The 20,053-nt window shown below is 46.1% G+C and overlaps 1 protein-coding gene across 1 annotated transcript in view; it reads left to right on the top strand.

The window, feature by feature from the left end:
- tyro3 (TYRO3 protein tyrosine kinase) overlaps positions 1-20,053 on the top strand; it is a 106,846-nt gene that overhangs the window by 13,240 nt on the left and 73,553 nt on the right. The window contains exons 3-5 of the mRNA XM_073040324.1: positions 9,448-9,548; positions 10,309-10,482; positions 18,541-18,627. Coding sequence (XP_072896425.1) covers positions 9,448-9,548; positions 10,309-10,482; positions 18,541-18,627 — 362 coding nt within the window. The remainder of the gene's footprint in view (positions 1-9,447; positions 9,549-10,308; positions 10,483-18,540; positions 18,628-20,053) is intronic.

Genomic DNA, 20,053 nt, shown 5'->3' on the forward strand with positions numbered 1-20,053 from the left:
TTCAGCAGCGGTCTCTTCCCTCTCTCTGCACCCGCGCAGAGTCCTTGTACTGGGCGTAACCTCCCACTCTGGCTCCGTATCCACCTGCACTGCTTGACCCAGCGGCAGCAGGTGATTCCGATGGAGTACCTTGATAGGCCCTTTCCCATCCTCAGGTTTCACCCGGTAAACTGGCAGGTTCGGCATCTGGCTCTCTATTACATAGGGGCTGGCCGCCCATCGGTCTGCCAACTTGTGCTTACCAGGGAGTCCCAAATTCCGTAAAAGGACCCGGTCGCCCGGCAATAATTGAACAAACTTCACCTTTCGATCATACCGCATCTTATTCCTCTGGTTTTGTTTGGTAGCCGCCGCCTCGGCCAACTCGTACGCCCGCTGTAACTCCCTCTTCATGTCAGACACATACTTTAGATGGGACTTCCCGGGTAATTCACCCACTTCACCCCCAAAACACAAGTCAATGGGCAACCTCGCTTCCCGCCCGAACATTAGATAATAGGGCGAATATCCTGTAGCATCATTGCGAGTACAATTGTAACAGTGAACCAATTGTCCAATATGACGACTCCACCTGCTTTTCTGCCCAATCTCCAGCGTCCCGAGCATATCCAACAGGGTCCGGTTGAACCTCTCTGGCTGCGGATCTCCCTGTGGGTGATACGGGGTAGTCCTGGATTTCTCAACCCCAAGCATAGTCAGTAATTCATGGATAAGGCGGCTCTCAAAGTCCCGCCCCTGATCGCTATGGATTCGCCTGGGAAGGCCGTAATGAACAAAATACTTCTCCCATAACACCTTCGCCACTGTCGTCGCCTTCTGATCCTTAGTGGGAAATGCCTGAGCATAGCGAGTGTAATGATCGGTGATGACTAAGACATTCGCGGTGTTGCTGGTGTCAGGTTCAATCGACAGAAAATCCATACATACCAGGTCCAGAGGTCACGCATTCTGCAAGTGCGACAGTGGAGCCGCCAACGCGGGCAGGGTCTTCCTCCGGATGCAACGACTGCAGCCCCTACAGTATTCTTCGACTTCCCCCCTCATCCGGGGCCAGTAGAACCAGTCTTTGAGTAATCCATAGGTCTTTTCCACCCCCAAGTGTCCAGAATCATCATGTAGGGCCTGGAGTACAGCCTGCCGATACTCCTCCGGCAGAACCAGTTGCCAACAGTGGGGTTGGTCCGGAGGCGCCGTTACCCGGTACAAGATTTTATTCTTTAACTTCAACCGAGACCACTCCTTCAACAACAGGGGCACGAATGGGTGTTTCGCCTTCTCAGCCAACGCCCCATCCCCCCTCTCGACTGCTCTCCACACTGTGCCAATGCCCGGGTCATTTTGCTGAGCAGCTGCCACTTCCCCCGGACTCAGTTCCGGCAACTGTTTAGTCCGTAGTGCGGTCAGGTCACAGTAAGCTAGGGGTATGGCGTCGTCAAAACCCCCCAAATGGTCCACGGCTCGTTCCAGCCTCCCTCTTCCCTCGGCCTTCACGGTGATAGCAAACTGGCACATCGCCTTCACTCCAGGGGCAGGGACACTCTCCCACTCCTCATCCCTCTCCTGTTCCCCCGGCTCCCGACGAGACAAAGCATCCGCATCGACATTCTTGCTTCCGGGCCGGTACCTCAGGCTGAAATCATATACCGACAAGGCCGCCAGCCACCGATGTCCTGTGGCATCCAGCTTTGCCGAAGTCAAAATATAAGTGAGCGGATTGTTATCCGTTCGCACCTCAAACTTGGCTCCGTACAGGTAATCGCCCAACTTGTCCACCACCGCCCACTTCAGCGCCAGGAACTCCAACTTGTGAGTGGGATAGTTTCTCTCCGATGGCGACAAGCTTCGGCTGACAAAGGCTATCGGTCTCAATGCTTTGCCATGCTCCTGGTACAGAACAGCCCCGAGACCCTCTCGACTGGCATCCGTGTGCAGCACATATGGCTTCTGGGGATCGGCAAAAGCCAACACCGGGGCCTGGGTCAGTGCCCTTTTCAAAGATTGGAACGCCTCTTCACATTGATCATCCCATCTCGAGCCAAAAGGTTCCGCCGGGTTCCAGTATCCTCCAGCGTCCTGCCTCTGGTCCCCCGTCCGTTTCTTTCCCACAGGGGGATAGCCACACAACAGCTGAGTCAACGGATGACACACTTTGGCGTATCCTTTCACAAATCGCCGGTAATACCCACAGAACCCCAAAAATGAGCGCAGAGCACCCACTTTCTGGGGTCTCGGCCAGGTGGTCACGGCCTCTATCTTGGTTGGATCAGTAGCCACTCCCTCTCGCGAAATGATATGACCAACGTAGTTAACCGACGACTTGCAGAACTGGCATTTGTCCAGGGAAAGCTTCAACCCTTCTTCATTAAGCCGGCCCAACACCTTCAACAGCCTCTCCTCATGTTCCTCCAGAGTCGATCCAAACACTATCAAATCATCCAGGTACACCAGCACCTCTAACAGATTCATATCCCCCACAGTTCTCTCCATGAGCCTCTGGAAGGTGGCTGGGGCTCCCGATATGCCTTGGGGCATTCGTTCGAACTGAAAGAACCCCAGCGGGCAGATAAAAGCGGTCTTCTCTTTATCGGCCGCACTCATTGGGATCTGGTAATACCCACTTCTTAAATCCAGCACACTGAACCACTTCGCACCGCTCAGGCAGGCCAGCGCATCCTCCACTCTTGGGACGGTATATTGATCAGGGACAGTTCGCCGATTCAACGTCCTGTAGTCAACACACATGCGCACTCGCCCATTCTTCTTCCGTGCCACCACTATTGGGGACGCATAAGGACTTCGGGACTCAGCTATGATTCCGGCCTCCTGCAACTTGCGCAGGTGCTGCCGCATGTCCTCAACATCTGCCGGAGCCAGCCGCCGGGATCTCTCTCTGAATGGGGTGTCCTCCGTCACCCGGATGGTGTGGCGAGTGCTTTTGGAGCAGCCAACATCAAACTCGCCCTGAGAAAAAACAGCTTCCATCTTCAGCATCTTCTCCACTAGTCTGTGTTTCCACTCCGGCGACACAGGGGAATCCCCGAAGTTAAAGTCTTCAGCGGTCAGCTTCCTTCGATGCTCCGATCCCTCCACGTTAGGGGTCCTCACCGGTGCGCTAGACATTACCGTCACCGGGAACAGATGTGCCAGCGGCATTCCCCTCTTAAAGGTGATTTCTCTTGCCGTGGTGTTCCTGACACTTATAGCTATACGCCTCGCATGTACCACCCCTGGTCTCTGCACTTCGGGCTTCACCAGCGCCCCCGCCGGAAATCGTGTCTCCCCTTCAAGATCGTCCGGGGCGTCTACTAACAGGGCTTCGCCCGTCGGCACTCCTGGGAATCTGGGGGTCCCCATCACTAGTGCTACCTCCCCGGGTCGGATCACCTTGGGTCTCGCCTGCGTACACCACACCGTCCCGCGTTTACACTCCGGGTCCAGTCCTAGTGAGGCAACCCCTTCTTCGAACACTGCTCGAAACACTGGATGCACCGAGAGGGTCTCCAGAAAGTCTTCCCCCGCTTTCTCCTTACAAGCTCCCAGGAGCCGTCGCACAACGGGGGAATTAGTCCCCACCAGGAGGGCAGCACCACCAGTTTCCACCGGGTCAGGACACACCAACACCAACGTCTCAATAGCTTCGGACACTCCCACATCGCCCTCCGAGAACTCCAATCTCACCGATAGGTACCCATCGTACGGGTAGTCACCCTCGCTCACACCCCAAATCTGCAGGGCGTCAAATGGGGTTATGGGCAAATGCTTTAGATATTGGTTGTAGAAAGACCGGTACAATAAGGTCACCTGCGATCCCGTATCCAGAACGGCTTTTGCGTAAACTCCCTCTATCCGTAGACCCACACTGGCACGGGGTCCTACCAGCCCATCTGGAATAGAGGGGTGGGCACCCGGTGGTCCCCTGGCTGATCTCTGGGAACGTGTTCCTCCAGAGGCTCCAGTCCGTTCCCTCACTGAGCCTCTCCTAAGTTTCCCGACAATCCAATCCGGGACGAGCACCCCACAAATGTAACACTTACCCAACAGGCTGGTATATGTCTAGGGGAAAAAGAAATCCAGCCACACACCAACCCACCTCCCGTTCACGCAGGTGCTGTGAGAATCGAGTTTATGCCTCGCGCCCCGCCGGTAGTATCAAACTCACAACAAATACCGGTATGACATACACTTTAAAGAGTTTACTAAAATTAAAAGAGTATTAGGCAGTACAATATATATATATATATATATATACAAGAAAAAACAAAAGGCGCCAACTTATCAAAATTCAGTCAGTTTAGTTCACTTCGGTGGAGCTCATCCAGCGAACCATTCGACTCCTAGGTGGTCGTCCTCCCGAAACTCCCACTTCGGACTCCCCGGTGGTCTCCCGAGCGCACGTCCTCCTTCCTCGGCGTCTCCCTCCGGACTCCTCAAGCCCGCGCAACCCCTCCCCCAAGGTCCCAGCCTCACAAAACACAATAACATTCCCCATTGATTAACAAGTGAATACAATTACCATATCAGCCATTCTAAAGTGAAACAACGGCGAGAGAAACTTTTAACAGACAAAGAAGCATTCCTACTCGTAACAAACCAAAGAAGCCCTTTTTAGTAACATACACAGGACATTGTACACTTGCTATTGAGGGAGTGCAGTGTAGGTTCACAAGGTTAATTCCCGGAATGGTGGGACTGTCATATGTTGAAAGATTGGAGCGACTGGGCTTGTATACACTGGAATTTAGAAGGATAAGAGGGAATCTGATTGAAACATATAAGATTATTAAGAGATTGGACACACTGGAGGCAGGAAGCATGTTCCCGCTGATGGGTGAGTCCAGAACTAGAGGCCACAGTTTAAGAATAAGGGGTAGGCCATTTAGAACAGAGATGCGGAAAAACTTTTTCACCCAGAGAGTGGTAGATATGTGGAATGCTCTGCCCCAGAAGGCAGTGGAGGCCAAGTCTCTGGATGCATTCAAGAGAGAGTTAGATAGAGCTCTTATAGATAACGGGGTCAAGGGATATAGGGAGAGAGTAGGAACGGGGTACTGATTGTGTATGATCAGCCATGATCACAGTGAATGGCGGTGCTGGCTAGAAGGGCCGAATGGCCCACTCCTGCACCTACTGTCTATTGTCTATTATCCCATACTGTAAAAGGACTAGGTTGGATGAGCTTGTCCAATGTGTTCAGGAAAGTTTCCTTAATCGGTACGTAGAAGTCCCAATGACAGATTGTGCGATACTGAATCTGCTATTAACGAACAAGACAGGGCAGGTGACAGAAGTTTCTGTAGGGGAACACTTTGCATCTAGCGATCATAATGCCATTAGTTTCAAGGTAAATATAGAAGATGGTAGGTTTGGTCCATGGGCTGAAATTCTACATGAGAGAAAGGTAATTTTGATGCTATCAGAAAGGATCTGGCAAGTGTCGATTGAGACAGGCTGTTCTCTGGCAAAGATGTACTTGGTAAGTCGAAAGCCTTCAAAAGTAAAATTTTGAGATGTACAAAGCTTGTATGTACCTTTCAGAATAAAAGGTAAAGATAACAGATTTAGGGTACCTTAATTTTCAAGAGATATTGGGGTCCTGGTTAAGGAAAAAGAGGAGGTAGCAGGGATATGTAAGCAGGAACAAATGAGGTGCTTGAGGAGTGTAAGAAGTGCAAGAGAACACCAAACAAAGAAATCAGGAGGGCGAAAAGAAGGCATGAAGTTACTCCGGAAGCAAGGTGAAGGAGAATCCTCAGGGATTCTACAGATACGTTAAGAGCAAGAGGATTACAAGAGACAAAATTGGTCCTCTGGAAGACCAGAATGGTAGTCCTTGCATGGAGCCAAAAAAGATGAGGGAGATCTTGAATGAATGTATTAAGACAGGAGACAGACACATAGTCAATTGAAGTGAGGCAAAACTGAAGCGAGGTCATGGACCCTATACAGACTATAGAGGAGGAAGAGTAGGTGATTTGTCTTGAGGCAAATCAGGGTGAGCAAACCCCCAGGGCCTGACGATGTGTTCCCTCGACCCCTGTGGGAGGCAAATGCAGAAAATGCAGAGATATTTAAATCATCCTTAGCCATGTGTGCAGTGCCAAAGGTTTTGACGATGGCTGATATTGTTCCGCTGTTTAAGAAAGGCTCTAAAAATAAAGCAGGAAATTATAGGCTGATGCCCTTGACATCAGCAGTGGGAAAGTCATTGGAAGGTGTTCTAAGGGACTGGGTACATGAGCATTTGGGTAGACAGGGACTGATTAGGGATGGACAGCATGGCTTCATGTTCAACCAGTCTATTCCCATTTCTTGAGGAAGTTACCAGCAATGACACAAAGGTTGGGGGTGTTGTGGATAGTGTGGAAGGCTGTCAGGGGCTACAACAAAACATCGATAGGGTGCAAAACTGAGTTGAGAAGTGGCAGATGGAGTTCAACCCAGATAAGTGTGAAATGGTTCATTTTGGTCGGTGAAATATGATGGCAGAATATAGTATTAATGGTAAGACTCTTGGCAGTGTGGAGGATCAGAGGGATCTTGGGGTCCGAGTCCATAGGACACTCAAAGCTGCTACGCAGGTTGACTCTGTGGTTAAGAAGGCATACGGTGCATTGGCCTTCATCAATCGTGGGATTGAGTTTAGGAGCCGAGAGGTAATGTTGCAGCTATATAGGACCCTGGTCAGTCCCCACTTGGAGTACTGTGCTCAGTTCTGGTCGCCTCACTACAGGAAGGATGTGGAAACCATAGAAAGGGTGCAGAGGAGATTTACAAGGATGTTGCCTGGATTGGGGAGCATGCCTTATGAGAATAGGTTGAATGAACTTGGCCTTTTTTCCTTGGAGCAATGGAGGATGAGAGGTAACCTGACAGAGTGTATAAGATGATGAGAGGCATTGATCGTGTGGATAGTCAGAGGCTTTTTCCCAGGGCTGAAATGGCTAACACGAGTGGGCACAGTTTTAAGGTGCTTGGAAGTAGGTATAGAGGAGACGTCAGGGGTAAGTTTTTTATGCAGAGAGTGGTGAGTGCATGCAATGCCGGCAATGGTGGTGGAGACAGATACAATAGGGTCTTTTAAGAGACTCCTGGATAGGTACATGGAACTTAGAAAAGAGAGGGCTATGTGTAACCCTAGGTAATTTCTAAGGTAAGGACATGTTTGGCACAGCTTTGTGGGCTGAAGGGCCTGTATTGTGCTGTAGGTTTTCCATGTTTCTATGGAAGTTGATGAAGGCTAGGCAGTGGAATTTGTCTGTATGGATTTTAGCGAGGCATTTGACAAGGTCTCGCATGGGAGGTAGGTCAAGAAGGTTCAGTCACCCGACATTCAACGTGATGTAATAATTTGGTTAAGACATTTGCGAGAGAAGCCAGAGAGTGGTAGTAGAGAGCTGCCTCTTTGAATGTAGGCCTGTGACTAGTGGAGTGCCGCAGGGATAGGTGCTGTGTCCGTTGTGTTTGTCATCTATATCAATGATTCGGATGATAATGTGGTTAACTGGATCAGCAAATTTGCAGGTGACACCACGATTGGGGGTATAGTGGACCATGAGGAAGACTATCAGAGCTTGCAGTGGGATCTGGACCAGCTGGAAAAATGGGCTGATAAATGGCAGATGGAATTTAATGTAGACAATGTGAGGTGCTGCTCTTCAGTAGGGCCAACCAGGGTGGATTTTACACAGTACACTGAGGAGTGTGGTAGAACAAAGGGATCTGGGAAAACATGTCCATAATACTTTGAAAGTGGTGTCACAGGTCATATAGAAAGCTTTTGGCCAATTAGCCGTCATAAATCAACGTTTTGAGAAGAGGAGATGGGATGTTATGTTGATGTTGTATAAGATATTGGTGAAACCAAATTGTGTGCAGTTTTGGTTACCTACCCACAGGAATGATGTAAGTAAAGTTGAAAAAGTCCAGAAAAAATTTACAAGGATGTTGCTGGGACTGGAGGACCTAAGTTATAAGGAAAGATTGAATATGTTAGGAGCTTATTCCTTAGAACATAGAAGATTGAGAGGAGATTAGATAGAGATATTCAAAATTATGAGGGGTATAGAAAAGGTAAATGCAAGCAGGCTTTTTCCACTGGGGTTGGGTGAGACTACAACTGGAGGTTGTGAGGCAAGGGTCAAAGGTGAAAATTTTAAAGGGACTATGAGGGGATCTTCTTCACTCAGATGACAGTGAGAGTGTGGAACGAGCTGCCAGCACAAGTGGTGCATGCAAGCTCGATTTCAATGTTTAAGAGAAATTTGGAAAGGTCCATGGATGGTAGGGGTATGGAAGGCTATGGACCCAGTGCACACTGGTGGGAGTAGGCTGTTTTAAATGGTTCAGCACAAATTAGATGGACTGATGGGCCTGTTTCTGTGCTGTGCTTTTCAATGACTGTAGTGGCTGGGGTTCCCCCCTCTCGTAAAGACACTGGACTGAAGGAGACAATGGTAACCATGTCTGTAGAATTTGCCAAGGACAGTCATGGTCAGAAGACCACAATTCGCACGTCGTATAACACAGCACACAATGATGATGACTCTAGTATGCATCTTGTTTAATGAATAAAGTCTATATTTGAAATATAAAAATAATATGAAGCCTCAGAAGGGGTTTTGCATAAACGGTCTTCCTTGATGCAGCTGTCCTGAAATCCCATGCGATTCCTGGTCCTTAAGCAGACCATAAGTGAACCTGCTTGCACCCTCCCAACAACCTCCCTTTTTGGTCCTTGCCCTGTTTCAAGGGAGTTCACCTTGCAAGCTGTTTGTTTACTAACATTGTAAAACATTACTTTCAGTATCATTTTTCTTATCCTTGGACTTTATTGCCCTTTTTCCTAAGAAGCATCTCCGCCATCATGTAAAGTGAAGGTGTAGATGCTTCTCGCAGCATGTCAGCAATCTCGGTTAAGCAGAAAGATCTCACAATTTGCCTGTGGCACTTTGCAACAAAAACAGAAAATGCTGGACGCACTCAGCAGGTCAAGCGATATCGGTGGAAAGAAGCGTAGAGTGACAAGCTCGAAATGTTAACTCTGTTTCCTGTATTTTATTTCAGATTTCACTTTTGTTTTTGATTTTCACTTTGATGCTAATCATGTTGCCCTCAGTGCCCTGGCCGAGATTCATTTAGAAAGATCTCTGTAAAATGTTAACCCTTATTCTGTCCTCATCGGAACTACAGCCCCAATATGCTGTTTTCACATCATCTTACACCAGATTAAACTTTGACCTCTGCGGTTCCATGCGGCCCAGGGCTAGATCACAAAATCCATTTGAGTGCCGCCACATTGGGATAACTGAAAATTTCAAGTGTTAGGTGCTTGCACTCTCTCTTTGAACTAAATGAATGGCTTTACTTTAATACCAGTGCAAAAGTCACTTGGTTACCTCAAGTTCTCTATGTTTTACTAGAGCCCCTGTGTTTCTGCTTCTGTTGCAGGTTGAGGGGAGTACAACAGACGGACGTGGGGTGGTACTGGTGCACGGCCAATGTGAAAGGAGCTAACATTAATTCAAAGAAGGCCTTTCTAACAGTAGAAGGTAGGAAGGCCAGTCGTCAGGTTACCCTGAGCAAGGGAGGCTTGGTGTTCAGGCTTTACTGAAGTGAACAAAGTGAGAAGACAGGATAACGTCAATGGTTTAATGGCCTAGATGCTGAGCTGTTGAATAAAGTTCAGGATAATAGGAATTAAACCCAGTGTCTCCATGTTCCTGGTACAAGGAATCCTTAACAGGGAAGATTGATACTACTTTGGATAACAATTATGGTAGGGTCTTTTTCAGAGATGTTGGGCTATTGGGTAGCAGCTGTGCCCGTATTAAGGGCTATTGTATTGAGCAAAATTGGAGATTATAGGTTTATATTGAGAACTTTTCATGGGATTTAGGATAATAGTGGAAAAATGGGACTGGCTTGGGAGGGAATCTTGTTCGTCTTGGACCGGTTGGGCCGAAGGGCATGTTTCTATGCTTTACGACTCTGTCACTCAAACAGAAGATGCAGGGTTTGTATATTTGGGATTTAGGGATATCATACATTTCATAAATTATGAAGGAATTCTAATTGTGTGGGTTTAGGGTGAGTTTTAGTTTGTGGGTTGCAGGGTCAGTGTTGATCAGTGATAAAAGTTTGGTAGAACTAATCTGCTAACAGCATCTGATTGGTAACTCTACTCTGGGTAACAAGCTATCTCAATGTAGGGGCAAATAATGGGGACTTATGCAGGTGGGAGAAGAGGATATGGTTGGGATTTGAATATTTGACATGGTTTTGTAACAATATGTATGTTTTCTTGACTAGGCTTGCCATATTTCACAATCCAGCCGCAGGATATATACGTATTTAAAGATGCACCCTTTAATTTAACGTGTGCTGCGAATGGTCGGCCAGAGCCAATGGGGATTTTATGGAAGAACAGTGGGGTCTTAGTTGAAGAAAGATGGAACGAATCCTTTTCAATACTCACTGTTAAAGGTAAAGCCTATGTAAAATCGAGTTGGATTATTTCATAACACTTAGTCATCTTGACACTTAACAACACATTGCTCTGCGACGTAGTGCCCTTCCCTTGGGCAAAAAATTCCACAGATTCACCACTCTCTGGTGAAATTAATTCCTCATCTCTGTTCTCTTGTGTTGGCACGTGGCCTAGTGAGTAAGGCATCGGTCTAGTAATCTGAAGGTCACTGGTTCGAGCCTCAGCTGAGGCAGCGTGTTGTGTCCTTGAGCAAGGCACTTAACAACACATTGCTCTGCGACGTCACCGGTGCCAAGCTGCTTGGGTCCTAGTGCCCTTCCCTTGGACAACATCGGTGGCGTGGAGAGGGGAAGGCCTGCAGCTTGGGCAACTGCCGGTCTCCCATACAACCCTGCCCAGGCCTGCGCCCTGGAAACTCCAGGCGCAGATCCACGGTCTCTCGAGACCGACGGATGCCACCACCAGTCATCTTGATATCATCAATGGGTGTTAAAAGGTCAAGCAAACCATCTGCTGATATTGGGCAATGAGCTCAAACACAAATCGTTTTATAGCATCAAACCTTGGACCCTGATTACACCGGAGAGAATGCTGACAAGATTCACCACCTTGGTGCCTGAGGTTGAGTGTTGAGGTGAGATGTGTTTGCTCTTCTTGGAGGGGAGGAAGTTGAAGGGGTGATTGGTACGTAAATTTATGAAGTGTTTACACAGAGTAGATAATAGTATATACTGTACAATTATGAAGGGTTTATATAGAGTGGACAATGATATATACAATTATGAAGGGTTTATATAGAGTGGATAATAGTATATACAATTATGAAGGGTTTACACAGGGTGGGCGATGGGAAATTTATCCTCATAATGCAGTTGACTAAAACCAGAGGGAATAGTTCGATAGTTCAATAGTTCGATTTAATGTCAGAGAAATATATACACTATACACCCTGAAATTCTTGTTCTTTGCAGATATCCACAAAAACCGAAGAACGAGTGACAGTTAAAATGTTAGAACCCCAAAGCCCCCCCACCACCACTACCATCCCCACCCACAAGCAGCAGCAAAACAACAAATAGTTTGAGTCTTTTTGATAGCAAGACAACGGCATGGTGTTACTATCTCAGGATTCATAATCTGGAATCATAAACTTCTGGGGATCTTGCGTTCAAGTTCCACCATAGCAGATAGCAATAAATTTGAATTCAAATTCTGGAATTAAAAATTCTAACAATGATTATGAAGGCCATTGTTGATTGTTGTAAAGACCATTTGGTTCACCGTTACTCTGAGAAGGGACCTACCTTGGCTGGCCTACAATGGTATGTAAGATTATGAAGGGTTTACACAGGGTGGCCTACAAGTGACTCTGGATCCAAGAAATGTGGTTGACTCATAACTGCTCCCTGAGGTGGCCTAGCAAGCCATTCAGTTGTAATAAACCACTACAAGCTGGTAAATGGGAATGTCATGGTCAGCATGGACATGATAGGCTGAAGGGCCTGTTTCTATGCTGTATGACTCTACAGCCAATAAGTGACGGCTCTTATGGGAAAGCCATGTTCTATTGCTCCTGTTACTCAGCCATCTGAATTAGTTTCATTATAGTGCTGTGGATAGCTGTGAAATCCAAATGTGGAGCTGCTTGGCCAGGTCGGCTGTCATGTTCCTGAAATGGGATCCATTCCTAAGAGGCTGGCGGTCTCCAATCTTTTACTTCCTGAAATCACATCAGTGCCTCATCTTGTTATCCCGGACAAGCATAGTGTTAGGACTCTGGTCTATTCTGGGGCTGGCCAGCAGGGGCAGACATTGTTCCCGAAGGGTTTTCCCCAGAACTGATTGGAGTCTTGTCACTGATCATTGACTGCACATATTCCCAATTAACATCTGTGTATTTAAACACTGCTTCCTATACCTTAATTTGCTCACTCCTGAAGTGTGATCTCATAAGTAGCAAGTGTCTCAGGTATTTTTGTTTTAGTTCTTTTGGTGAGTTTTTGATGTCTGTCTACTGCCTGTCATCTCTGGATCTTATTTGTGTGTCAAGATCTTGGATTACTGAATTTTTGTTTGGATTACAGCATTTTTGAGTTGGGCTGGTTGTCTGTTTCTTGCCCATCTTGGGTAAAACTTGCTTTTGAATCTGCACATCAACTGCTGTCTGCATTGCGGTTTCCGCAGTTGGGTTCACCCTCAATTCTCAGTGCTAGAGGTAAAGTGCTGGACTTTCAACCCAGTGAGCAGGGTTTGATTCCTGATCAGGCCATTTCCCTTGCGTATAGAGTGTAAAGAAGGTGGAAGGCACACACACTGTCATTGGCTGAGGCAATGAGAATTAGAGTAAAGAAATTATGTTGCTGCTTAGGGCTCACAGGTAATATCATGTACAATTCTGGTCACCCATTACAGGGGGATGTGGAGGCTTTGGAGGTTTGTCAGGATGCGGCCTAGATTAGAGTGTATGAGCTACAGGACAGACAGACCTGGGTTGTTTTTTCTGGAGTGTTGGAGGCTAAGTGGAGACCTTTAGCAGTATAATTGTTATGAGATGCTTAGTTTGGCTAGACAGTCAAAATCTTTTTTCCCAGCAAAGAAATGCTAAATACTAGAGGGCAAGAATTTAGCGTGAGGAAGGGTAAGTTTAAGGAAGATGTGCATGCAAGGTTCTTTACACAGTGGTGGGTGTCCGGAACTGACTGTCAGGGTGGAAGCAGCTATGATAGAACCATTGAACATTACAGCACAGAAACAGGCCTTTTGGCCCTTCTTGGCTGTGCCGAACCATTTTTCTGCCTAGTCCCACTGACCTGCACCTGACCCATATCCCTCCATACACCTCTCATCCATGTACCTGTCCAAGTTTTTCTTAAATGTTAAAAGTGAGTCCGCATTTACCACTTCATCTGGCAGCTCATTCCACACTCCCATCACTCTGTGTGAAGAGGCTCCCCCCCCAATGTTCCCTTTAAACTTTTCCCCTTCACCCTTAACCCATGACCTCTGTTTTTTTTTCACCTCTATTAAATCTCCCCTCATTCTCCTACGCTCCAGGGAATAAAGTCCTAACCTATTCAACCTTTCTCTGTAACTCAGTTTCTCAAGTCCCGGCAACATCCTTCTCTGCACTCTTTCAACCTTATTAATATCCTTCCTGTAATTAGGTGACCAAAACTGCTCACAGTACTCCAAATTCGGTCTCACCAATGTCTTATACAACCTCACCATTACATTCCAACTCTTATACTCAATACTTTGATTTATAAAGGCCAATGTACGAAAAGCTTTCTTTACAACCCTATCTACTTGTGACGCCACTTTTAGGGAATTATGTATCTACTTTTAGATAAATACATGGATATGTGAGGAATGGTGGGATATGGACGTGCAGATAGAAGAGATTTCATTTAATTTGGCAACCGGTACAGCACAGGCATTCGGGCCAAAGGGCCTGTCCCAGTCCTATATTAATCAATGGTTTGTTGTACTCCATTTGACTTGCAGCTGCCTTGCTGGTTATGTTGTCACTGAGTAATGCCCAGTGTTATTGCCAGTGCCCAGTCAGAGTGGCGACAGGCCGTGGCAGCACCAGCTTGCCTGGAGAAGCACTGCTGTGTCTGAGGGCACCAGCTTCATTTGAACTGCCAATTCCACCCAGGTGACACATTTTACATTCTGTTGCTGTTTCCGATGGCAACAGGGAGTCTTGTTCTTGTAACTGCTTCAGTCAGAACACATCAGCGTAACATCCTCACTCAGCTCTCTATAGAAGACGTCCACACTAGTGGGATGGGGTATGCCTCACTGCTGGCACATAAGTGGGTTTCTGAATTAATTTGTCCATCAGCTTTTCATTGGGAGAGCAATGACTATCGATTTCCTTGTTTTCTCCCCCCCACCCCCTGCCACCTCTCTGGTGCAGAGGCAGATGGATGAGTGTGCTTTGAGCTTCTCTGCAATCTGACAGCACATCCACCACCCTGCCCCCCCAGGTTTGTTGGGGATTTTGGTAGCGACCTGCTCTCCATCCATCAGTCACGTCAGCCCACGTGCCAGGACACCTGTTCCTCCACTTGTCAACAGCATACAGCATGAACGGACAGGCACTACACACCACCGTGGTGCATCCCCGCCGAGTCGTACAGCACAGAAACGGGCCCTTTGGCCCAACTTGTCCATACCAGCCAGAGTGCCCTCCTAAGCTAGTTCCATTTGTCTGTGTTTGGCCCAGATCCCTCCAAACATTTCCTATTCGTATACCTATCCAAATGTCTTTTAAATGTCTGTAATGTTCCTGTCTTATCTGCTTCCCCAGCAGCTCATTCCACATACTGTATGCACCATACTCAGTATGAAGAAGTTGCTCCTCATGTCCATTGTAAATCTTTCCTCTTTCACCTTTAACCTATGCCTTCCAGTTTGCTTTGCCTTCCCTGAGGGGAAAAAAGGCAGGGTACATTATCTCTGTCCCATATGATTTTGTACACCCCAGTGTTTAATTAAAGCATTTCACCCATTGAAATAGAGAGTTGGACACAGGCTGACATCTCATCTAAGGCAGTGGACAATTTAAACTTAGAATGATGGATACCCCGGAATGATCTGCAATATAAAGGTAACTGAGAAGTAGGTATGGTTTCATAGAAGAGATTTCTAACTATTTTTGTTCTGCTTTACCTCAGAACCACCTGTTTTATCTGTCCAACCCCCATTCTCCACTTTTATTTGTAAACTTTGAATAAAATCCTTCTAGCTCAAAAGGGGTGGTGAAAGGGAAAGATGGTGGGGAGATTGATTGGAGACAGCTCCCCTGCTAGGGACCCCAGGCTTCACAAATTTCTCGATTCTATGAGTTACATACTCACACCAAGTTGGCGTGCGCCTGTTCAATCATAGAATAATACAGGCCTTTCAGTCCATCTTGTCTGAGGTGCCCTCTTAAGCTTGTTCCATTTGGCTGTGCTTGGCCTGTATTCCTCTAAACCTTGTATATACTTATTTATAAACATCCAAATGTCTTTTAAATGTCATCAGTGCATCTGCCTCATCTACTTCCTCTGTAATCTAATTGAGGGGTTCAGATGATAAGAACAGAATAATGATTTTCCATGAATAGATTACAGGCTGAAATCTAATTGAGGGATTTGCAAGAGTCACAAGGAAAATGTGTCGGAGCAAGAGGAAACCACCGTTCCCAGCCTTCCCGGTAATGCTCCCCAACTCTTCCTGCACTCATGCTGAGCTCATCAATTTCACCAACTTTGTCCAACTTCCACCCTGACCTTAAGTTCACTTGATCCATCTCTGAACCCCCCTCCTGTTTCTAAATCTCTCTGTCTTCATCTCTGAAGACAAACTGTCTACTGACATCTTTCATTAACCTACTGATTCCCATGGCTATATGGACTATACCTCTTCCTGCCCTGTCTCCTGTTGAAATGCCATTTACCTCTTCTCAGTTCCTTCACCTCTGCTGCATCTGTTCCAGGATGAGGCTTTCCTTTCCATGACATCAGAGATGTCCTCCTTCTTCAAAGAAAGGGATTTCCTTTCCTTCCCTATTGATGCTGCCCTCACCTGCATCTCCTCCATTTCCATAGACATGGACATCTGCACTCACCCCATCTTTCCATTGCTTTAAAAAGGATGGAGCTTCTCTTCTCACCTACCACCCCAGGAACCTCCATGTCCAATACATCATTCTCCACAATGTCCACCATCTTCAACAGTACCCTACCGCAAAACATATCTTTACTGTGATTCCCTTGTCCGTTTGACCCTCTCCACTAATCTCCCTCCTGACACACATCCCTCCAAACGACAGAAATGCTACACTAGCCTGTTCATCTCCTCTCTTGCCTCTGTTCAAGGCCCCAGGCAGTCCTTTCAGGTGAGGCAACACATCGCATTCAAATCTGTTGGGGTAGTCTCTTGTATCCAGTGGTCCTAATGTGGCCTCCTCTACATTGGTGAGACCTGACACGAATTGGGGAACTGCTTTGTCGAGCATTTCTGCTCCATCTACCAAAAGCAGAATTTCCATATTTCCAATTTAATATGGTCATCCATTTTAATTCCTACCGCCATTCCTGTTTCAACATGTCGTTCCATGGCTTGCTGTTCTGCCACAATGAAACCACTCTTAAGGTGGAGGAGCAACACCTTATATTCTGTCTGGGTAGCCTCCGACTTGATTGCATGAAGATTGATTACTCCTTCCAGTAAATAAAATTTTCCTCCCCCTCCCCTCTTGTTCTATTCCCCATTCTGGCCTCTTACCTCTTCTCCTCACCTGCCCCAGTGCCTCTCCTTCACTTTCTACCATGGCCCATTCTCCTCTCCTATCAGATTCCTTCTCCTCCAGCACTTTACCTTTCCCGCTCACCTATCATCTTCTCGCTTATTGTCCTCCTCCTCATTTCCACCTTTTTATTCTGGCTTCTTCCCCCTTCCTTTCCAGTCCTGATGAAGGGTCTCAGCCTGAAAAGTCGGCTGTTTATTCATTTCCATAGTTGCTGCCTGACCTGCTAAGTTCCTTGAGGAATAACAAGGTAGTGTTTCTGGACTGTTCAGGAATCTAATGGTGGAGAGGAAGAAGCTATTCCTAGAATGTTGAATGTAGGTGTTCAGCTTCCTCCGTCTCATCCTCGATGCTGCTAATGAGACGGTAGCATATCATAGATGTTGAGGGTCTGAGTGATGGATGCCGCTGCCTTTTGGAGATGTCCTCGATGCTGGGGAGAGTTGTTCCCGTGATGAAGCAGGTTGAGTCTACAGCTCTCTTGCAGCCTCTTGTTATTCTGTACGTTCATCATAATCGTTATGTGCTGTTTCATATAACATGGGTGATCATAATCTTTCCACGGCCACGATTGTTCATGGCAAATTTTCCTACAGATGTGGTTTGCCATTGCCTTCTTCTTGGCAGTGTCTTTGCAAGACGGGTGACCCAGACATTATCAAATTTTCTAGTCTTTGATGACATTTCAAATCTCAAATTCCCAACCTCGGGTGCTGTTCTGTGTGGAGTTTGCACATTGTCTATGTGCTCCAGTTTCCTCCCATGTGCCAAAGACATTGATTTGTAAGTTAATTGGTTCATGTAAATTGCCCTGATTTGCGTGTTTGTATATTGGGGACCCAGTCAGGCCCTATATTCACATTTGCCCTGGGGTGGAAGGGACCCTTGATTATGCTGGCTTCTTTCCTAGGGCAGCAGGAAGTGAAGAGTCCATGTAGGCTGGTTTTCATGCTGGGCTAAGCTGTGTCCACAATTCTACTGTTTCTTGCAGTCTTTGTCACGATGTGCACTGGCAATATTGGAGCCCAAGTACAGAGGAAAGACAGACTGTATGTAGAGATGGCAATGAGAGTTTATTCACAATAATTCCAAAATAAACATCAATGGTTCGGTCGAGCGACACAGTGAGAAGTAACATTCTCAAAGCTAGGACCCTGTGATTAGCACTTATTGGGTATCCACTTAAATAATACAAATAACATGGAATCTCCAAGTCTATCAAAATAAAGTTAACAAGCTTAAACAGAAGACCGCATTACAAAGAAAAGCACAAGAAACTCTAAATGATTAACCAATTCAGGATGTCTAAAAAGTTTGGAGCCCAACACTGTCTGGCACCCAGCACAGGCCCAAAGAACTCATTGCAGTGTTGGGCAGAGCAATTGTGATACCAAGCTGTGAGGCATCCAGATAGGGTGCTTTTTGTATGGCATCTATAAAAACTAATGAGAATCAACAGAGACATGTTAAATTTCCTTGGCCTTCTGAGGAAGTAGAAGTGCAGATGTGCTCCATTGGCCTTGGCTTGTACGTGGTTAGACCAGGACAAACTACTGGTGCTACTTACTGGAGACGAAAGGTAACTCTCGGAGATGGGAATGACAGGCAAGGAAGGTCTGGTTGTCTGCTCCTAATTTTGATGTCCTGCTCTCAGATTTCATAAACCTCTCTGCTTCTTTCAGCTGTGTGAATGGGATGGGGAGCTGGCTACTTTGAGATGGTGGAGGGTAACACATTGTCTCTCTGTTATCAGGAATTAAAAGCCAGACAACCTTCACATGTGAAGCACATAACGCAAGGGGAGTTGCCGTCTCCAGGACAGCGAGCGCCTATGTCAAAGGTAAGTTTAGAGTCACACTTAATCCACTGCAGTTCAGCCCCACTACTCAACCCATAATCCTGTTCTTCACTTGACCACTCTAATGTTCTCCTCGTCTGACTTCCATAAACCAGCCTTCCCTCCATGGACTGTCTACACTTCTCACAGCCAACATAAACAACTGTCACAATGTGCAGTGATGGACAACTGAACCTGCGTCCGGAGGAACGACTAGACTCCCATGTTGAGTTTATTCATAGGAATTCCAACACTACATCAGTGGCTCGACTGAGCAGCATAGCCAGCCAAATCCTTCTCAAAACACACAAGGGTGATTTCCAACATTCTCTTTAATTTTACATTTAAGCTCTTCCTCTACTAGATTACCTTTCAATATTCGATCTCCTATTAGGGAACAAGACAGAGAAGGTGACAGATGATGGTGTAATGAACACTTTGCACCTAGTGATCATAATGCTATTAACTTCAAGATTATTGTGGAGATGGATAGGTCTGGTACTTGGGTTGAGATTCGAAATTGGAGAAAGGCCAATTTTGATGGTATCAGAAAGGGTCTGGCAAGTGTGGACTGGGACAGGCTGTTTTCTGGCAAAAGTGTTCTTGGTAAGTGGGAAGCCTTCTTTCTTTTTCTTCTTTTTCAATATTTGTATTAATTTTCACATAGAAGAATACAGAGTACATGAGGATATATATTATGAATCAAAAAAAAAGAATAGTACCGAATACATTATATTTAAATCACACTTGCAATCGCAGTACCCTATATTCATAATCAAACACGTACATTAATTAAATCATAATAATTTTATTGTAAAAAAGGAATCTAAACCCACTACAAAGCTGTAAGGTAAAGAAAGAAAGACAGAAAAAAATCCTTATCACATATTGATTTATGTTATTAGCCAACATCTGTACTTTAACACCAAATCAAAAGTTTTGAAAGTAGTTCAAGAATGGTCTCCACAATGTTTGAAAGTCTTGGTTAGAATCAGAAATTGAACAATGGATCTTCTCTAAATTTAAGCATGACATAACATCATGTACCCATTGAGCGTGAGTAGGTGGAGTAACATCCTTCCATTTAAGCATCGCCGCCCTCCTAGCTACAAGAGAAATAAAAGCCAATATATGCAAGTCAGATGTCTCCAAAGTTACCCCTTTTTCTCCAACAATACCAAACAAGGCAGTCAAAGGGTTAGGCTTAAAACTTACTTTAAAAAGTACAGAAAACGTTTGGAATACTTCCTTCCAGTATTTTTCAAGACTCAGGGATGTCCAAAACATATGGATTAGTGAAGCCCCTCCATTGTTACATCTATTGCAATAGGGAGATATACAGTATCCGGATAAAAATGAGATAGCTTGTCTTTGGACATGTGGGCCCTGTGAACCACTTTAAGTTGTAGGAGGGAGTGGCGAGCACATA

Source organism: Hemitrygon akajei, chromosome 3 (assembly GCF_048418815.1).
Source record: "Hemitrygon akajei chromosome 3, sHemAka1.3, whole genome shotgun sequence".
Lineage (NCBI taxonomy): Eukaryota > Metazoa > Chordata > Chondrichthyes > Myliobatiformes > Dasyatidae > Hemitrygon > Hemitrygon akajei.